The sequence below is a fragment of the Chrysochloris asiatica genome, unplaced genomic scaffold, assembly GCF_000296735.1.
Source record: "Chrysochloris asiatica unplaced genomic scaffold, ChrAsi1.0 scaffold00048, whole genome shotgun sequence".
NCBI classification, from domain to species: Eukaryota; Metazoa; Chordata; class Mammalia; order Afrosoricida; family Chrysochloridae; genus Chrysochloris; species Chrysochloris asiatica.
In genome coordinates, this window is record NW_006408566.1 from 14,210,205 (window position 1) to 14,231,727 (window position 21,523).

At 39.3% G+C, this 21,523-nt stretch overlaps 1 protein-coding gene across 1 annotated transcript in view; it reads right to left on the reverse strand.

Annotated features, from left to right (window-relative positions):
* Positions 1–21,523, reverse strand: part of INADL (InaD-like (Drosophila)) — a 383,821-nt gene that overhangs the window by 56,571 nt on the left and 305,727 nt on the right. The window contains exon 29 of the mRNA XM_006862480.1: positions 13,926–14,018. Coding sequence (XP_006862542.1) covers positions 13,926–14,018 — 93 coding nt within the window. The remainder of the gene's footprint in view (positions 1–13,925; positions 14,019–21,523) is intronic.

Genomic DNA, 21,523 nt, shown 5'->3' on the forward strand with positions numbered 1-21,523 from the left:
GATATATTCAAGGTCATATTTTGGCTCTTGTGGACTTGTTTTCATTTTCTTCAGCTTCAGTTTGAATTTGCATATGAGCAATTGATGGTCTGCTCCACAATCTGTCCCTGGCCTTGTTTTGACTGATGATATGGAGCTTTTCCATCTGTTTCTGCAGATGGAGTCAATTTGATTTCTATATACTTCACCTGGTGAGGGCCATGTGCAAAGTCAACTCTTATGCTGTCTAAAGAAGGTATCTGAAATGAACAAATCATTGATTTTGCAGAACTCTATCATGCAATCTCCAGCATCATTTCTATCACCAAGGCCATATTTTCCAAATACTGATCTTTCTTCTTTGTCCCCAAGCTTTGCATTCCAATCACCAGTAATGATCAATACATCTTGATTGCATATTTGATCAATTTCAGATGGAAGAAGTTGATAGAATTCTTCTATTTCATCCTCACTGGCTTTAGTGGTTGGTGCATAAATTTGAATAATAGTGGTATTAACTCGGCTTCCCTGTAGGCGCATGGATATTATCCTATCACAGACAGCGTGGTACCTCATGACTGATTTCGATGTGTCCTTTTTGACGATGAATGCAACACCATTCCTCTTCAATGTGTCATTCCTGGCATAGCAAACCATGTGGTTGTCAGATTCAAAATGGCCAATACCAGTCCATTTCAGCTTATTAATGCCTAAGATAGCAATGTTTATGCGTTTCATTTCATTTTGTCAATTTCCAATTTTCCAAGATTCATACTTCATACATTCTATGTTCTGATTATTAATGGATATTTACAGCTGTTTCTCTTCATTTTGAGTTGTGCCCCATCAGCAAATGAAGGTCCTGCATGATTTACTCCTATGGGTTTTATACCATTTGCGTCATCATGGTTAACTCTACTTTGAGGAGGCAGCTCTTACCCAGTCGCATTTTGAGTGCCTTCCAACCTGAGGGGCTCATTTTCCAGCACTATATCTGACAGTATTTCCCTGTTATTCATAAGGTTTTCAGTGACTAAATATTTGGAAGTAGTTCTTCTTTCCTTCTTCCTTGTCTGTCTTCGTCTGGAGGCTCATCTGAATCCTGTCCACTATGGGTGACCCTGCTGGTATTTAAAATACCCGTGGCATAGCTTCCAGAATCACAGCAACTCACAAGCCACCACAGTACGACAAACTGACAGTTGAGTGGTGAAGTACTGGAATAGGAGCCAGAAAAATCCAGATCCAGATCAGTTCCACTCCTAATTAGTGGTATGATGTTGGAAACCTTTGTTTTTCACAATGGCAAGATGTAGTAACAGCTACACTGGATTAATCAGATCTAAGCAAACTTCCATGCAACACATATTTACTGAGTATCTACTATGTGCCAGGAGTGCAAAATACAAACACAACCCAGCCTCTGGACCTGTGACATCTACATATTCGATAAGAGAGATAGTAAATCAACAGTTGCAGATATGGTTGATTACAATGGAATGACATAATGTGTGAAAGCATGTGGTGGATAGTGTGTGTCTTCGAAGTGTTAGCTTCCTTTTCTCTTTTCTTGTCCTCAAAAATGTAGAAGCATGAGATGAGGAATACGGAATTCTGAAAAGTGCCTGGTACAATCCACTGTCTCATTTATACCATTATACATCCAAGCCAAGAGATGGGCTGGTTTATGAAGAGGATAATAATGATGACAGTTAAAACTTACTGAGCATTGACTACTTGGCATTTACTGAGCTAGGTTTCTTAGACATTTTACATGAGGATGCTTGGAATCAACTTGTCCAATGGACCAATGGAACATGTGAACATCAGTTACTACAACTCAAACCAGAAGAACTAGATGGTGCCTGGCTACCATTACCACCTGCTCTGAAAGGGATCACATTAGAAAGTCCCAGATAAAGAGCAAGAAAATATGGAACAAAACTCAAAGTTATTTAAAAAGTAGAAAAGACCTGGTTAAATAGACAGAAAAGACTGGAAGAACCTGAAGCGAATGCCCTTAACCACAGTCCAGGTCTGACACAGAACTCACCTTCGTAGTCCAATTTTCAGACAAGCGGTAGAAAGGTATACGTGGAAACAACAACACTACTAACACAGTATGCTCACCATGGTATCCTCAATCAGTCAAGATCAAAAAAGCAACATTTACCTAAGAACAAAGTTTAGAAGAGATGGTACAGAGGATGGAATAGAAATAGAAACCACAGGGAGGAAGTGGGATAACTGTTGTTATAAGGAGGGGATTGCAATCATTTAGATGAAACAAACTGTACGATTTGTTGAACACAAAACTGATGATCTTCTCTGTAAACTTTTAGTCAATTCACAATGAGAAGTTTATAAAAATAAAAAGAATGAGTCTCTACAGCAGATCAGAGAAAGATACTAGGCATCAAAGATGTGAATTTATGTTAAAAAACGGTGAATTCCTGCTGTCTTTGAGTTCTCAAGCTTACTTTACCGACTACCCTGGCTACTCTATATTGTCTTTAGATACAATGAGTGGAATGGAATGGAAGAAACCAGTAACATCTCTGTAGTGACTCTCATGAAGGAAACAGACTTCATTGCTAATTTTTTTTTTTTTTTGGTTTTTAATGAACAGGAAAGGGAAATTGATCATGTAGACAAATCTCAAGTGGTTTTCAGAAATGCAAGATATAAAGAACAATGAGCTGTGAAGAATGTCATATATTTGAAGGCTCTTCAACTCTGCCATTGACAATTTGCATACTGTGACAAAAGAGAAGCCAATGCTGACTCAGACACATTCACTTCTGGTCCTCACAGGGAATTTCCAGTCTCTTGCTATAGATGCAATTTTCACTTTGGATCAGAAACAAAAAACAGATTTCTACAGTGGCATCAGTTTCCATATCCAAACCAGAAATGCAGCAGTTCTTGATGGAGTGTAAATTAGAGGGAAAGATGGATTTCAAGCACACAGTTCAAGACTTTGCGTATAAAAATAGTGCAGAAATGCACCTGAGAATTGTAGCCTGGATGTAAGACCTAGCAAGAAGCCTAAGGTCATTAGAAACACATTTTAAACTTTTTCATTTTTTCAAACTTGGAATGCCAACACTTTAAAAACACTTAGGAGTAGTTTTTTAATTAAGCACAGCAGTCAAAATAGATAAATTGACCCTGTGAAATAAATCACATGTTATATTATTCCCTTAAAAGTTAAAATCTCAAACTGAACTCATTAGCATCTCCCACAAATCTATTTTTCTCTTGTGTGTGTGTGTGCATATATGCTTAAATGAATAATGATATCAACCTTCCTCGGAGCCAGGTATAAAACCACTCAGCTTTCACTAATCTCTCTCATTGCCAGTTTTCATCTCATCATTTGCAAAGTGCTTTTCAAATTATTGTTCTACGGAAAATACATAAAACAAAAATAGATTTTTTTTTTTTTTTTAGACTTTGTTACTTCATAGATCAGACTATTTTAAAAAGAACTTTGGGAATACAGAGTTACCTCTCTCCTATCTGAGTAATTAAAACCATTGAAATATTAGGTTGGATCATGTAAATTTGCCATTTGTGTAAATAAAAAGTAAAAGTCAAATATCAAAGAGTTCAACGGGTTCAAACTCTACCCAACTAACTACTACCATATATTACTATCATAATACCATACTAGAAGAGTGCTTTTAACACTAAATATGCAGGTAGAACACAGTTTAACCTTATAGGACAGTTCTTTAAATTGGATGTTGTTTTTGTTAAGTGCAGTCAAGTTGGTTCCCACTCATAGAGACCCTGTGTAGGATTTCTGAGGTTTTAAATCTTAAAGGGAGTAGAAAATCTCATCTTTCTCCTGCTGAGCAGTTGATGGGCTTTACATTGAACAGATGAGGAGTCCTGGTGTGGTGCTGTGGGATAATGCATTGGACTGAGAAGTTGGTTTGAACTGCATGGTCAGTGGTTCAGGCTCACCAGCTACTCCTTGGAAACCCTCTACAGAGTTGCTGTGGGTCGGAACCGACTCGACGGCACTTAGCAACAACAAGATTAATGAAGAACCTTCTATGTGGTTAATATTTTTCAGTTTCCCAAAGGTCAATCATGGGTCCACATGAGTTTCAATAACTCCTGTTTAGTATTGCAGTAGAGGAGTCGACCCTGGATAGTGTAAATGGTTAATGTGTTTGGCTGCTAACTGGAATAGGGTTCAGATCCATCCAGGTACTTTCTTCCAAAGCACGTTGGAAAAAAGCCTTATTTTCTGAAAATATCTACTTTTGAAAGATCACCCATTGACAACCCTATGAAGCACAGTTATACTCACACATGTTGGATCAGAATTGACTCAATGGCAACTGGTTTGTAGAAGAAAAGAAAGCGTGGATTTTGGAGTCTGAGAGAGGTTTATATCCTAGTTTATCTACCTATAGGTTACGTGTCCTAAAGTACATTCATTACTGATTTTAAACTTCAGTTTTATGGGTTAAGACCAATTATCTCTTTGTACTGGACTGCAAAGTTGGTTTGAACTGCAAGGTTAGTGGTTCAAGCTCACCAGCCACTCCTTGGAAACCCTATACAGGGTTGCTATGGGTTGGAACCAACTCAATGGCACGTAACAACAACAACAAGGCATGAGTTAGATATCTGAGTCAAATACACAAGGTGTCAAAGCTTACTATGGCACTTCCAGGCAACTGCTGGTCACGTGCATTGTAAGTTGTGTAAGACTCAAGTCCCTCGTCTGCAAAATGGGGATAATAATAATCCCCTCACCATGGGGAGGATGCAGATAATACACTTTACTCAGTTTCTAGTAAATGACAAGAGCTCTCTATAAATATTAGATGTTATTATTAGTGTTTCTAAGGAGCTCTGGTAGCGTAGTGGTTAAGATTCGGGATGCTAATCTCATGGTAAGCAGTTAGAAAATACCAGTGGTTCCTTGGGAGAAAGATGAAGCTTTCTGCTTCCGTAAAGATTTAGAGCCTCGGAAACCCTATACAGGGTCGGAACCCCACTCCACGGCACATAACCACCACCACAATTAGTGTTTCTGTCATAATAAATGAGCTAACTTGAAGTACCTTCTATAGTGACAGGTAATAATGAGCACACAATAAACAGTAGTTTTCTGTCTTACAGAGACAACTAAAACCCAACAAGAATGCATTTATTGGACCCTGGGACCATCATGGGAGAAGAGCGGAGTACAGCAACCTATGCAGAGAAGCAGTTACGCTAGAGATGGAGGCAGAGACGATGATGTGGAGAGATGGAGATGCTGGGGACTCTGGACTCAGGGAGGGAGAGGGGTGGTGTGCTGACAGCCAGGGGGCAGGCTTGTGGGGTGTACCCTTTGGATGTTTGAGGATGCATGGAGGGGACTGTAATCATTGCAATGAAATGAAATATGATAGGATGCATTTAAAGCTGATGCTCTCTCATGTAAACCATCACTCAATTCACAAAGTTTTTTTTTTTTTTAAAGAATGCATTTATCATCTTTCCCCAGAAATCTGTTCTTTCTCCTTTCTCTTTTCTCATCAACCAGCCAGCCAGCTACCACGGTGACTGTTGGAGGCATTCTTGATTCCTCCTGCTCTTCACTTTGGATATGCATACAATCCTCAGCACTTATCAATTCTATCTCCTGTACATGATAAAAAATCTTCTCAGGATAAAAAATATTTCTCTGTCTTCACTGTCAGACACCTAGTTTAGGTCACCATCAAATTTCATTTCAGTTACTCTACATTTTTAACTCTCTTTACCTTCAGGTTTGGTGTTTTCTGATTGATTCTCCATAGGGCAGTGAGAGGGATCATCTAGAAAGGGTAATTTCACTTTAATCCCTTGTTAAAAACTACTGTAAATTATTCCCAATGCCCAAAGACCCTTCTCTTGGTCCACAAGGCTCTCCATAATTGGTCCCCTTTCTGCTTTTACCCCCTGTCATTAGATGGCTTGCACTCCAGTATTGGGTCAGGGCACAGACACAGGAACCTACATGTGGCAGAAAGAGGGAAATGGGCAGAGATAAGAGAATGGTGGAAAGGGAGGGACAGAATTAAATTGGAAGAGTGTACTGATTAAAGGGGTAGCGTGAATGCTGGCCCTTTTTCAATAGATGACAAAATAGGTTTTTAATTTTAAGAACATTGTATAGACTAAATGAAAACATATCTGACAAGTGTGTGATCTCCACAACAGACTGAATACATAAATGATACTTATTTATCTTTATGTTTCTAGAGCTTGGGGAAATTCCAGGTTCTCAGAAAATGTGCATGGAAAAAAGATTGTTGGCATGCCCGATGGTGGTGTTGTTAAGTACCATGAAGTCAGTTCTGACTCATAATAACCCTGCATAGGGTTTCCAAGGAGCAGTTGGTGGGTTTGAACCACCGACCTTGCAGTAAACAGCCTAACACTTATCCTACAGCACCAAAACATAACTCACCTAGGGAGAGTATTTTCTATGGGCAGAATCTTGTATTAATTATAATTATCATTTACTGAGCCCTTATAACAGGTACTTGGACGGTTGTTGTTGTTAGGTGCTGTCGAGTCGGTGCCGACTCATAGCGATGGTACCAATGGTTAATGTACTCAGCTGCAAACTGAGAGACTGTACATTTGAATCTGGAAAATCTGCCACTGAAAACTCTACAGAGAACAATTCTACTCGGACACATATGGGGGTCGACATGAGTGGGAATCAACTCAATGGCAATTGATTTGGTTATTGTACGGCAAGCATGTATAAAATCACACTCGTCTTCACAACAAGATGGTGAACAGTCCCCTACCTCATTTTGAGATAAACACAGACAGGGGTAATAGCATAAGTGACTTTCTCTAGGTGAGAGATGACAGTAAGTGACAGACATGGACTCAAGTCTTGTTGTTGTTGTTGTTATGTGCCATCGAGTCGGTTCCAACCCATAGTGACCCTGTATAGGGTTTCCGAGGGTGTAAATCTTTACGGGAGTAGAAAGCCTCATCTTTCTCCCACGGAGCAGCTGGTAGTTTCAAACCGCTGACCTTAAGGTTCGCAGCCCGATTCGTAACCACTACGCTACCAGAGTCTTCTTAGAGACCATGATTTGCACCTGGCCAGCCCTTTTCATTGAAGAAGATAAGTACTGCCATACATCTGGAGATACCATTATTACTTATAACACTGTTGTTATTGTTGTTAAGTGCCATCAACTCAGCTCTAACTCATAGCGACTTTGTCTAGGGTTTCTGAGGAGAGGCTGGTCGATTTGAACCAACTTTACGGTCCTAACCAAGCTTTCAGTCCAGTGCATTATCCTGCAGTGCCATACCAGGACTCCATTTATAATATTATTGTTGTTGTTAAGTGCCGTCAACTTGATTCTGACCCATAGTGACCCTGTAAAGGGTTTCCTAGGCACGACTTGTGACTTTGAAACACTGACCTTGGGGTTCATACTGACTTTGCAGTCCAGCGCATTAACCCACAGTGCCACACCAGGGCTCTATTTACAACATTACAAAGTGATTTTTCAATAAGTTAAAAAATCCCTTTTGGATGAAGCATATCAAAATAGAAAGTAAAGAGTGCTTCTAAAATGTTAGTAATTCTAGTTTGTGGTGAAAAAGCTCTATTAGCTGCAGTGTGGATTTCCATGTCACAGCTCCCTTAGGGATAAGCTAATTCAGAAAGAATTCATCCTTTACCAGGCATCTTGCTACCCTGTAAATTCTAAAATCTCCACAAATACTTTTTAGGTTGAATGCCACCTTAAGTTGATGGGAATACTCTCATTTTTTCTGTGTTTATCCTAAGGGATAGAAATTATTTCAACAATGAAAGACAAATGTAGTCAAAATCCACTGACAGTTCAAAATCTAAACATTCTGAAAATGTTTGAAAAACAGTAAAATGTTACTGAGGCTGCTGTATATTCACTAGGTCTGCAATGATAAGTAATTTGATCATGTTATTGCTAAGCTTTTACAAAATGAAGGAAGTGTGATGGGTACATCTGTTCCAGGCACTTCCTAGCAGAGTGATTACCGGCTGTTGGCCAAGCCCTGAAACGAATCTTGTTCTGAGAACCTGGATGATAGTACAATTCCCATTTAAATCAACCTGCATACAGAGTATAGCTTTAAACAAGACAAAAGGCAGCAAGATTGCAAAACACACAACACCAACAGTTACCATTGAGTTGATTCAACTCTTGGCAGCCACGTGTGTATCAGAGGAGGACTGTGCCCCAGAGTTTCCAATGGCTGATTTTTCAGTAGTAGATCTCTAGGCCTTTCTTCTCAGGAGCCTCAGAGTAAATTCCCACAGTAATCTTTCAGGTAGCAGCTAGGTGCTTATCACCTTTGCAGCACCCAAATTGCAGCAAGAGAAGTACATTATTTCACGTGCAACTTTTGTGGAAACTACTTGGTAAGCACATCTCACTTTGCTGAAAATCAAGCATATTTATTCTATATGATCCTAACAAGACAAAAATGTAAGTCTATATATTGCTGATATCATCTCTGGCTGAACACCATTTCTGCTGCACAATCCTAATTAGCCCATCAGCATCCACTCTTGTGCCTGTCCAATTGGATCACCACACTGCAAATATAACACATATCCTGAAATGCTAACCTAATTGCATCACCTCCTTAAGGCCTCCATGGCTTATCACTGTTCAACCATGGATTTTCAGTCCTTTCTGTTCGTCACACTCCCTGCCACACCAAGGTTGCCTACAACCCTGCTTTGTTTCTTTTGCCTAGTGTGGCACTGTAGGATAAGCACTGAACTGTTAACCACAAGGTCAGTGGTTCATACCCACCAGTTGCTCCTCAGGAACCCTATACAGGGTTGCTGTGAGTTGGAAGTGACTCAATGATACGAAATAATAGAAACAACAGTTAGCATCAGCTTCTCCTTTGGATCTCAGTTCAATCTTCCTCAGGAGAGTCCTTAGCTGACAAGGAAAAGCCCCTCTGTTCTACTCACTGTAACCACCAAGCACCTAGAATTCTTAGTTTCCGTACGTATGAAATTATTTGAATATCTGCCCATAAAGACTTCATGCAACTCAAGAGGAGAGGTGGTGCCGGTTTTATCCAGCAGCATCTTCTCAGTGTCTAGCATAGGAAGGAGCAGAACGCTGGAGTTTATAAGGTAAACCCAAGCTTTCATTTTGAGGGGCAAAGACATCACGTATTCTGTGCTAAGGTGCAGATTACTGAACACTTGCAAAATACTGTAAAATGTGGAGAGACTTACATGCTAAGAATCCATGCAGAAAATCATATTATAGTTCTTTAACAGAGTCTGTACTCTGGAGAGCTCCTCAGTATTACTGATAGGATTTCAATGAGAGGATTACCTATATTCTTTCTTCTCTTTCCTCTTCCTCCTGTTTTCTTTTTTAAAAATATGCTTATTGAGAGACAATTGCTAGTCATAAAATTCACCCACCTAAAGTGAATTCCATGGTTTTCAGACATTCACTGAGTTATGTGACCATCACTCATTAACAGCCAGTGTCCATTCCCTTTGGGCAATGACTAATCTATTATCTGTCAATATGTTGTTGTTATTAAGTGCCATCGAGTCCGTTCCAACCCATAGCAACCCTGTGTAGGGTTTCCAAGGAGCAGCTGGGTGAGCTTGAACCACCAACCTTGCGGTTCAAATCGACTTTGCAGTCCAGTGCATTAGCCCACAGTGCCACACCAGGAATCTCCTTCTGTCAGCATAGAATAGTCTATTCTGGACTTTCATATACAGAGAACCATGCAACGTGTGCTCTTTTCTTTTTCTTTCATTTAGCATGTGTTTAAGGCTCATTCTTATTATAACATGTAGCAGAACTTTAGTACTTTTTATGACAGGAAATCATTCTAACACACAGGGAGTCCACAGATTACAAATGCGTGACTTACACCTACAGTTTCCAATTACCCCCTGCAAAGCCTATTAAAGTAAACACAGGGGTACATACAATGGTTCATAACATCAAACAAGTGATACTTTTTGTTGCACATCGAAATATTATCATTACGTCAACAGTTAAACGTACCAGCCGTTCCTTAGAAACCCTATACAGGATCACATGAGTCAGAATCGACTCGATGGCAATTAACAATAAGAAAATTATACTAGAAACTAGTGGTATAGTGGGTTTTGCATTGGGTTGCTAGCCACAAGGTCGACAGACAGTTCAAGTCCACCTGATACTCCGTGAGAGAAAGATGAGGTTTTCTGCTCCCCTGAAGATTTATATCTTTGGAAATCCTGTACAGGGTTGCTATGAGTCAGAATCGGCTTTACAGCACACCATCACATGTTCCTTAAATGATTCTTATGCATAAACAGGCACACAGTACAACAGTAAGAGAAACATCTAACTGATATTACTATACCTAACTGCTCAGACTTACAAACAAATTAAAGACAGACTTAGGAATGGGACACCTTATAATGTGGGGGGGGGGGGGTCCCAATACAGAACACCTGGCTTATCTATGTATCAGTTAGAAGCACTGTGGTGGCGCAGTGACAAAGCACTTGGATGCTAACCATAAGGTTGAAGGTTCAAATCCACCAGTAGCTCCGCAGGAGAAAGATGTGGCACTTTGCTTTTGAAGTCCTTGGAAAGTCTGTTGTGGAGGAATTCTATTCTGCCTTATAGGGTTGCTATGATTCAGAATTGGCTCAGTGGCAATGGGTGGGTTTTTTATGCTTTAGTTGATAGATGTTTGGGCTATCTCCACTTTTCAGCTATAATGAAGAATGCTTCTAGGAGCATTTGTGTAAAGGTTTGTGGATGTATGTTCTCATTTCTCTTGGGTATATATTGTAGGAAAATGATGTGGCAGTTTGGTTTTAGACAATCACAGCCTTGGAAACCCTGAGGGCAGTTCTACTCTGTACTACAGGATCATTATGAAGCAGAATCGACTTGATGGCAAAGGGTATGTTTTTTGTTTCGTTTGGGGGCATATACCTTGAAAAGGAATTTTTAGGTCATCTGGTAAATCTTATGTCTAATATCTTGAGAAACTGCTTATTTTCCAAGGCGGTCACATCATTTTACGTCCCCACCAAGAATATGTCGTGGTGCTGCTGTGTGTCGAGTGGGTTCTGACTCAGAGTGAGCCGTGTAGGGTTTCTGAGGCTGTAAATCTTTACAGGAGCAGAAACCCTCATCTTTCGCACAGGCTGTTCCCTGTGGTAGATATGAACTACTGACCTTGCAATTAGCAGCCCAACGCATAATTCCTCTGCATCCTTGCCAAGAATTGTTATCGTGTGTCTTTTTGAATATAGCTATCCTAGTGTGTCTCGCTGTATGATATTTAGCACCTTTTCATAAGCTTATGGCCATTTGTTTACCTTCTTTGGAAGATAATGTTTATTCAAAGCCTTTTCCCATCAAAATTCTGAAAAATTTAAACCATAATACCAAATACCTGAAGAGAATGATTCACTGAGTTCTGGGACTTGGGACTTCAGTTTCTGGGGAAAATTGAGGTCAACTGGTATAACATAATTCACAAATGCAATGTTCTACATTCTACTTTGGTAAGTAGCAGCTGGGTCTTAAAAGTTTGCAAGTGGCCATCTAAACAAAATGCAGACAAACTGTTGAATGCAAAACTCTGTAAACGTTCACCCAAACCACAATGAAACAACAAAAACAACAACAAAAGTTGTTCAATTTTTCACTGGGTTATTTGCCTTTTTATTATTTGCTGTAAATTTGTTGCTTTTCCATTATTTTACTCTAAATATTTATAACAAGGAGTCCTAGTGTGCTGCTGCAGGATAAGCACTGGACTGCTAACCACAATTAACAATAACAAATTATACTAGAGGGCATCATTTCAAACCCACCAACTGCTCTGAGGAAACCCTATACAGGGTCTCTATGAGTTGGAACTGACTAGACAGCATTTAACAACAACAAAGTATAACAAAGCTTAGAAAAACAATCGATAATAATAAAACAAAACCCAGAAAGAATTTACATAAAAGCAGGTAATTATGAGATCAGACATGGTTAGAGACCAAAAGGTAGTGATGAGGGCAGAAGTTGGCCTACTTATGAGAAGAAAACTGTGTGTGTCTCACCCCTTCCTTCCCACTGAATTACTGAGCTTCTAAAGAAAGCTAACAGATGTGAGAACTTTTCCTTATATATTTCAAACCCTTTAAGCTGCCCTCACAGTTCTTCTCATCACAGAATCCTTCTAAAACGACTGCTTGTGTGAACTACCAAAAACACAGGCTTTAGAGGTAAAAAGGGCTGAGTTGCAGTTATAGCCTCCTACTAGCTAGGTGATACTACCTACCATTTGTGGGACCATAGGAACAGACTTGCCATATCATGAGTAATTAGTAAAGCAGAGCTAACGTGTACTCTCCTGAGCTAAATGAGATGACCAGTATGAAACTGCCTAGCTGAATACATGGCACATGATAACTGCTTCAGAATTTTTAGTTTCCTTCATTTCATGAAACACCTGTTTGGAGCTATCTAACAACTTAGTTGTGCTGCCTTTAAAGTGTACATTATATTTAGCACAGATATTTTCCAACATCATAAAAACCTAGGTATATACCCAAAAGATTTAAAATTAATTTTAATGACTCATGATCTTCTACATCAGCAAGATACCAGGGAGTCAAGGACTCTTTGGAGTGAGCGCCAGGCTCCCCCTGAGTTTTACTTTTATGATTGTCCCGTGAGAAGATGGAGGTCTCATTTATAAATCTAGGATAAAGAATTCCTCTTGTACCTTTTACATAGGGCTATTGCAAGGGTGAAATGAGATCACAAACTAAATTTCATTTCAGAAAAAATACAGACATTAAAAAATACTTTAGCTAATGGAATAAATACATGAGACTTCATTGTGCAAATTGCAAAGTTCTGAAGACTTTTTAAAAAAACACAAGTTTCTTTCAAAAGACTTAAAAAGAGTCCTGGCACGCTCTCACCTAGATTTCTGAAATAGATTCCAGACACTTCCCTGCCTCCAGTCTCTCACAATGGAAATTTATGCTTCACAAACCACCATCTGATCTGTTGTCTAAAAACTATTCTCCCTTTAAAAATATGTTACAGGAATCTAATACCTACTAAAGTTATAAGCTCCTTGACAATGTATCTGGGGGCTACTGAGATAGGACTCAAAGCCAAGGTAAGAGAATAGTGAAAATAACACTGGAGGATGTATAGTCCAAATGCCTTGAGAATGACAAGTGATCTTAGACAAGCAATTTAATTGCTCTTTGTTGTATAAATGCTCAGAGGTAGCACATGATGTACTCATGCATCCATCCAGCTATCAATAGACATTTATTAAGCAACTACTATATTTTAGGAAATGAGAATAAAAGGATGACTAAATTATAATGCATAGCATGCAGTCCCTTCTATTTTGTGACTATTGCCCAAACCGATTGTCCATTGTTGCCCTACTAAGACCCAACCTCTACTCATTACTCCATAATCCACATTGTTTGATCCACCTGGTAAACTTTCTCCTACTAATGCCAACCTTAGCAGTCAACTGCCTACTCATCTTTCAAAGTACACCTTAAGGGACACGTCTTCTAAGAAACCTCCCCTTGATGCCTGAATGAGACGGGATTCCTTCCTGTTTTGAACTCCTTTAACATTCAGTTTTCCTTTCTCTCACTCTCATACAATTTCACCTGGCACGCTTTCTAAGACACAAAGCCTATTACCCTCAGTGAAGCTAGGGAGTAAACTGGTTAAGAGCATGGCCTGTGTTCTCTCCAATGATGCACGGTAGATTGTAATCATTGCAATGAAACCATGAATGTAAGACCAGTGTTCTCCCATGTAAACTATCACATAATTCACAATAAAACACTTAAAAAAAAAAAAAAGACCACTGGTAAAAAGACACAGAGTTCTAACTAGTTTGGAGCTTTCATTTTCAGGCAAATGTTTAATACAAACCTGAAGACTGCCATCTTCCTTATTACTAACAGGACCGGTGCCACTCTGATCCTACAAAACATTAAAAAAGAAAATGGCAGAGATGTCATTCTTCAATCATACTGTAACCAAACTCTACACATAACTCATCAGAGCTGCTTGTTTTATTATTGTTTCCTTTCTAGAAGTCATTCCTATTTTCTACCTTTAAGGTAGAAGCTCAATTCTTTTTCAGGTATCTATTCTTCTAGCTCAGAGAGACCCTAGGGCTATGAGCCCTATTCTCAGTTCCAGTCCTGAGCACCTTAAAGATAATCTCTCTGTTTCTTTTCACCTCTTTTCAATGAGTTTGTCAGGAATGGGCACATGACCCAGATCTGGCCAATGAGACACAGAGGTTTTTGGGCAACAACTGGAAGAGTTCTTCTTGATTTTAAGAAAGTATGAAACAAAATGGTCACGATCAGTCATTCTAAATGATGAGGAAACCAGTCATAGGATGATGCTGACAATGTAGATGACAAAGCAAATATGAAGAGTTAAAAAGAACTGGGTTATTTTTGTTGTTGTTGTTAATGGCAAAACTGGGCCACTGAATTAACCATTCCAGTCTTATTTTAGCAGCAATTATGGACCAGTCTCAAGAGGCATCAAGGTCAGTTGGCACAATATAGTTCACAAACATGTTGGTGAGTAATAATTAGAGACTTGAAAATTGGGGTTATCTAAGGGTAGCGTAGTGGTTACGAATCGGGCTGCGAACCTTAAGGTCAGCGGTTCGAAACTACCAGTCACTCCGCGGGAGAAAGATGAGGCTTTCTACTCCCGTAAAGATTTACACCCTCGGAAACCCTGTACAGGGTCGCTATGGGTAGGAACCGACTCGACGGCACTTAACAACAACAACAAGGTACCATTATTGACCTTTCTCCATCAAGAGCAAAGAAGAAAAAAATTAAAGACACAGGAAATGGTTAATCTAAAGGGTGCCTGGTGACCACTGCTGACCACTCTGTAAGGCATCACAATAGGAGGTCCTGGGCAGAGTGAGATAAAAATATGGAACAAAACTCAGAATCATAAAAACCACCAGGCTTTCTGGTCTGATAAAAACTGATGGAAGCCTTGAAGTTACAGTTCTCAGTCACATTTTAAGCCTGGAACTCAATTTACTCCTGTGGCTTGAGTTTCATCCCAATACCAGACAGGCCTATAAATTGAACAGTAACACAAGACATAAGCACATCTTAGAACAATCAACCATTTGAGATTTAAAAAAAAAAAAAAAAAAAAGCAGCATTTGCCCAAGGATACAAGGCAGAGGGCAGGGAAGGACTGAAAATACGGTTGAATATAAACAGTAAAACAAAATGTGAACACACTTTTGAATGGAAAACCAATTTGCTGTGAAAACTTTCAGCAAAATCACAATAAAAAGTTTTTTTTAAAGCCTCATTAAAATCCTAAAACATCTTAAGAATTTTCTCGATTGAGTTATGAAATATAAAAGGTTCAAGCTTTTTAACCAAAGATTTATTTTGCTTTCTGGAAGTATATAAGGGATGAAAGGGGCCCTGGTAGTTAACAAGTTAAGCGCTGAGTTCAAACCCACCAGACCCACTGAGGGAGGAAATGAGGCGGTTTAATCCCTGGAAGATTTACAGTCTCTGACACCCTGTTTGTACATTTTGCTATGACTTGGGGTCTACTTGATGACAGTGAGCTTTTGGTTATAAGGGAGAATAAAAGTGGTAATAAGGTATCTACATCGTACTTTTCTGGATTTTTCCAAAACATCTTACTAGTATTACTACACACTTAGAAGAGATAATTTATAGATAAAATAGCTGTCATATTAGGGGGCATTCAACTTTACTCAACATTTAAGAAACATTATTAAAGGAAAGAGACAGGATTTTTTAACCAAGAAAAAGAAAAAAAAAAAAAAAAAGTTTTAACATAGCATTGAGAACTGTAAATTAAGATTATATTTGAAATTAAAGGAAAAACATCAAAGTTTGCAATGTGCTTATCTCTATACTAACGAATCCTAGAAATATATATATGAGAAGTATAATTGTGTAAGAGAGCAAGGGATACTTCTAACACTGTTTGCAATAGCAACAGATAAGGAACATAAATGCCCATCAATAAATTATACTAACTGTATCCAAAGTACAAAGCTGTTGTCAAAAAGAAACAACATGAATGACATCTACATGTTCAATGAGAGAATGTCAGATGTGAAACAGCATATACAATATGAATCGAGTTGCAGAATAAGAAAAAAGAAGAATATACAAAGATACAGATGCATGAGAACTTTCTCAACTACAAACAAAAAATGAAGGCAGAAAACAACACAGACTTCAGAATTGACCAGATCTAGGTTCAAATCTAAACTTAAGGTTAGTTATTTTTTAAAGCTCAGAGTATTTATTTATAAAGTATAGATCAAAACACCAGATTTGATATCCCATTAAGGTGTTATGAAGATTAATTAGCTAACATATAAAATGCCTTTTAGTGTCATAACAAATGAACCTATTTGAACTTGTTGTTGAGGAAGGATCTTTATCCAGGTACTATTCTCAAGTAGCATAATGGTTATGAATCGGGCTGTGAACCACGAGGTCAGCAGTTCGAAATTACCAGCCACTCCACGGGAGAAAGATGAGGCTTTCTGCTCCCATAAAGATTTACAGCCTCGGAAACCCTGCATAGGGTCGCGCTGAGTCAGAACTGACTCCACGGCACACAACAACAACAACCAGTAAGAGAGAGGAGCTCTGGTAGTATAGTAATTATGAGCCAGGTTGTTAGCCTCGAGGTCAGAAGTTTGAAACTGCGAGTTGTTCTGCAGGAGAAAGATGAGGCTTTCTACTCCTATACAGAGTCACGATGAGCTGAACCGACTCCATAGCACATAACCACCACCACTAATGACAAGTAAGAGAAGGATCCAGGACTCAAAGACAGTTAAGGCCATGCTCTTGGTAACTCTGCTCTTGTCCCTTTCTAGTTCTTCCTTTTAAGTGTTGAAAATTAGCTTTATGGAGGAACACTCAAAATCTTTCAAAAATCAGTGCTTAATACATGTGGAAACATTAATGTCCAAATTACATAGCAAGTCCGGTTCAGTTCAGCAAGCTTTGGGGAATCCTGGAGAAGCCACTGATACCCAATCGGAGTCTCAAAACAGTCAATGGTTGTAACTTTAGAACTTTATATTATAGAACAATCCCACAGGTGACTCCTCCAGTAACCTGGCAAATGGCTAGCTCCTGTGTCCCTCATGACAGAAGATCTATACCCACACAGTAGTCAGATGATCTTATTCATCTACCTATATATATGTTTCCAAGGACAACAGACAGTGTCACTGAAATAAAATTAGAAAAATCCCTGGTTTTTTATTTCTAAGCAATTTGAGTATAGTGGGTAAGATTTTCTTGATCTTTATCAAATGAATATAAAAACGAGTATAAAAAGAACTGTTTATTTGATGCTTTAATTCAGAAATTTTAATATGGGTAAGAGTCTAGTTTTAAATGCTCTAAGCATCCTGGTGTGGTACTGTGGGTTAATGCATTGGATTGCAAAGTCTGTTTGAACCACAAGCTCAGCAGTTCAAGCTCAGCATCTGCTCCTCAGAAACCCTATCATGTGGACTGCTGTATCTCATTTAGTATTGAAAAACGCATGACTTCTGATAGAAAAAAAGGCCCTTGCTCTTCTTAAGCAATTCTAAAAGATTTAGACTGATTTGTCAAGGAATGGAATAAATAACATGCAAACCAAGTACACTTGAGTCTTCATTACATCCGATGAAATCACTGCAGTGGCTTCCTAATTGGACTTTCCGCTTCAAGACTCTTTGGTATTCCTGTTAGACAAATCTATCAGAAGAAGAGCCCTGATCAAACGTCTTCATTGTTCAAAATGCTTTCAACTGCTCCAAGTGCCTAAAGCATGACAATCAAACCTCCTGAGATTTAAATTCAAGTCCCTCATTTGATCTCAATTTATGTTTCTGCACTTATCTTCTGTTGTTGTTGCTGTTGTTAAGTGCTGTCAAGCCAGTTCCAACTCATAGCTACCCTGTACAGAGTTTCTGAGGAACAGCTGGTGGGTTTGAACTGCCGACCTTGTGGTTCACAGCCCAGTGCTGATCCTACAGTGTCACACCCGGAGTCCACCATCTTCTATTACTCCCTTTGGTATACCCTATATTCTTCTCCCCATTTCACACCCTGAAATGTCTTACCTCTATACTTTGGCTTGTGCTATTCCTAAATCCTTATTTTAATAATCATATCCACTTTAAAAAAGTCAATGTATCCATCAGAAAACAGCTGTAATGATACTTCTTCCTTGGCTTCCTTATGAGGGAACCGGATTATTCTTGTCTGAACCCATCTGAAAACTTTATTGTATCATTCAGGGCAACTTTATTTTAGTAATATACATATAAGTCTCTTTTTTTCACTATAAAACTAAAAGTTCCTCAAGGGTAGAAAATATTTGTGATTAATCTTTGTATGCTTTCAAAAGTATACATATTGGCAAACAGCATCAAACTCACTTGAATCAATAAGAATTAATGATCATTGATGGAAGGTGGGGCTTAATGGCGGACCAGGGAGAAGAGCAGTGCAGACCTCCACGAGCAATAACACAGAATACCAGATGAAGCAGGTTCAGGGGATGGTCCCAGAACTCTGAACTACATGTAAAGGAATATTCAGAATGTTTGAAGGCTTGTAGCCAGTGGAATTTGTAGCAGAAGCAAGAAAGTGGTGTTTTCTGATCTGTGGCTGCCATCTCAGGGGTGATGGAGTGGGTGAAGGATCAGAGGAGCGCTCCCACCACAGACATCTGACCCATCCTCAGAGATAAAGGTGTGGACATTATTATTATTATTATTATTTTCCCTCTATTCATTGGGCTCTCACTGTGCACCTCCAACCAGGTGACTAGCGGGGATGCCTGAGCGAGTCGACACCCTCCCCCACCCCTGGAAGTTTTTACTACATATGTGCATGGACCTCTTCAGCAAAGACCACTACGTGCAGAATCTAAGAAGGGGGATGACATTGCTTAAAACCGAATGGTCTCCTTAAATGTCTACAACCTGCGCTAAGCTGTTTATCACTAGAAAAAAATCCTTAATGGCGGTTGTGAAGTGGGAGCGAAAGACAAGAAAGGAAACTGAATGAAAATTAAATCCTAAGTTACATCATAAGGAGCAACAGTAACATCTTGACATTTCTCAGGTGACCTTGACAGCAAGAAGCCGACAGAGGGGTGTTAAAGTCATATTCATATTTTGCTGTAGATTTTTTTCTGGTCCTTTAAGGCAATAAAAAACAAAAGAAGCAAACCGGGGTTTGGTTTGGGGTTTTTTGCTGTTGCTGTTTTGTTTTTTGGACCCTTTTCCCTTCGGGAGCTCTTTCTCTCACTATGTTACCCAAGAAGAGACAGCAATTGTGGTCAAACAGCCAAGCTGCAATCACATCATGTAAAATCCCACATCCAGGCAAGAGCCAATACCAGTTGCTATACACCAGGAGCTCTGGCAGCATAGTGGTTACAAATCGGGCTGCAAACCTTAAGGTCAGCGGTTCGAAACTACCAGCTGCACTGCGAGAGAAAGATGAGGCTTTCTACTCCCGTAAAGATTTGCACCCTCAGAAACCCTATACAGGGTCACTATGGGTCAGAAACGACTCAATGGCACATAACAACAACAACAACATACACCAGATAGACAGGCAACACCTGCTACAGTTACTTGGAGTTGAGTAATAAGAAAAGTGAAAAGGGAAGCCCATCTCCTAATCACATCTACCTGAAAGCAATCACGAAGCTTAATAATATATCAACACATATTCATCTAATTATTGAAAACACACTTAATTATTGAAGACTCCCAAGAAACAACTGACGGTTTAGGCACATGTCCAGAAACAAGATAGGATAATTGAGATAAATGAGTAGGAGGTAGACCTAGACATCACATTGGAAGGAGAGCAGGCTTTGGAACTGCCACAGAGGGTTTGAAAAAACAAGGAAGAAGTCAGGAAAGTGCTACAGGAACAATCAAATAAGATACATATGGCACTGGAAACGATTCAAAAACTGCAAAAAGAGGTCCAAATGACTAATGATAAAATATTAGAAATGGACAATACACTGAAAGGGCAAAGGAGTAGAACTGAAAAGATGGAAGCCAGAACCAGTGAGCTGGAAGACAAATCTCTCAATAGTGCTAAGATAGAAGAGCAAGCAGTAAAAAGGACTGAAAAATCTGAAGAGTCTAAGATTCATGTGGGACAATATGAAGAGGAAGAAATGAAGAATTATAGGCATTCTGTAACAGAAAGAATCACAGAAGTCCACAGAGGAGACACTTGAAGAGCTGCTGGTAGAAAATCTCCCTAACATCCTAAAGAATTAATGAATATTGAAACAAAGCAGCAAGGATACAGCAGAGAAATCTGGTTCCTGTTGTTCGTTTATTCAACAATTATTAAGCAAGTACTATGCACTGGAAGGAATCCCGGTGTGGCACTGTCGGATAAGCATTGGACTGCAAACCACAAACTTGGTGGTTCAAATTCACCAGCTGCTCCTCGCAAACCTTGTACAGGGTCGCTGAGTCAGAACCAACTTGGCTGCACTTAACAACAACTAGATACTGGGGGAACGGTGATCAAGATGACAATAAACCCAAACTTCGAGATGCAAACAATTTAGCGAGATGATTACAGTTCTGAATGTTTTAAATAACAAGATAATGATAGAAATATAAGTAGGAGAACTCTATCTGGGAAATCCAATTCTGACTCAGAACAACACTATAAGACACAGCAGAACTGCCCCACAGCTTTCCCAAGACTTTAATCTTTACGGAAGGCGATTTCTCCCATAAGTGAAGTGACTGGTTACTTTGAATTGCTGAACTTTTGGGTCACAGCTGAGTACTTACCCATAGCTTCAACCTGGCTGAAAAACACAGGTCACACTGAGAAATGGGTCCCTCTTTACTTTTAAGGACAAAGCACATTTTTTTTTTACTTTTTAAATGAGTTGTGAGTATTTAACTATTGTTGTGGAGTGCTGGTGTGGTGCTGCAGGATAATGCCCTGAACTGAAAGGTCCATTTGAACCAGAAGGTCAGCAGTTCAAACCATCAGCCACTCCTCAGAAACTCTATATACAAGGTCGCTGTGAGGCAGAGCCAACTCCAGGGCACTTACTAACAACTGGCAGATGTGAGCCACTGAATGTGTGGTTTCAACTAACACTGCAGTTAAAGAAAGTAAAATTATTGATGGGAATATTGTAGAATGAAGTAGGTCATAATAACAGACTTTTATAGTTGAACACTACTAAAATCCAGGAATAGGCTTACCACTGAGGGTCAATGTGCTGGACTACAAGGTCGGTTTGAACTGCAAGGTTGGTGGTTCAAGCTCACCAGCTGCTCTTCGGAAACCCTATGCAGGGTTGCTGAGTAGGAACTGACTGGACAGCAATAAACAACTATATATATATTTTGTTGTTGTTGTCAG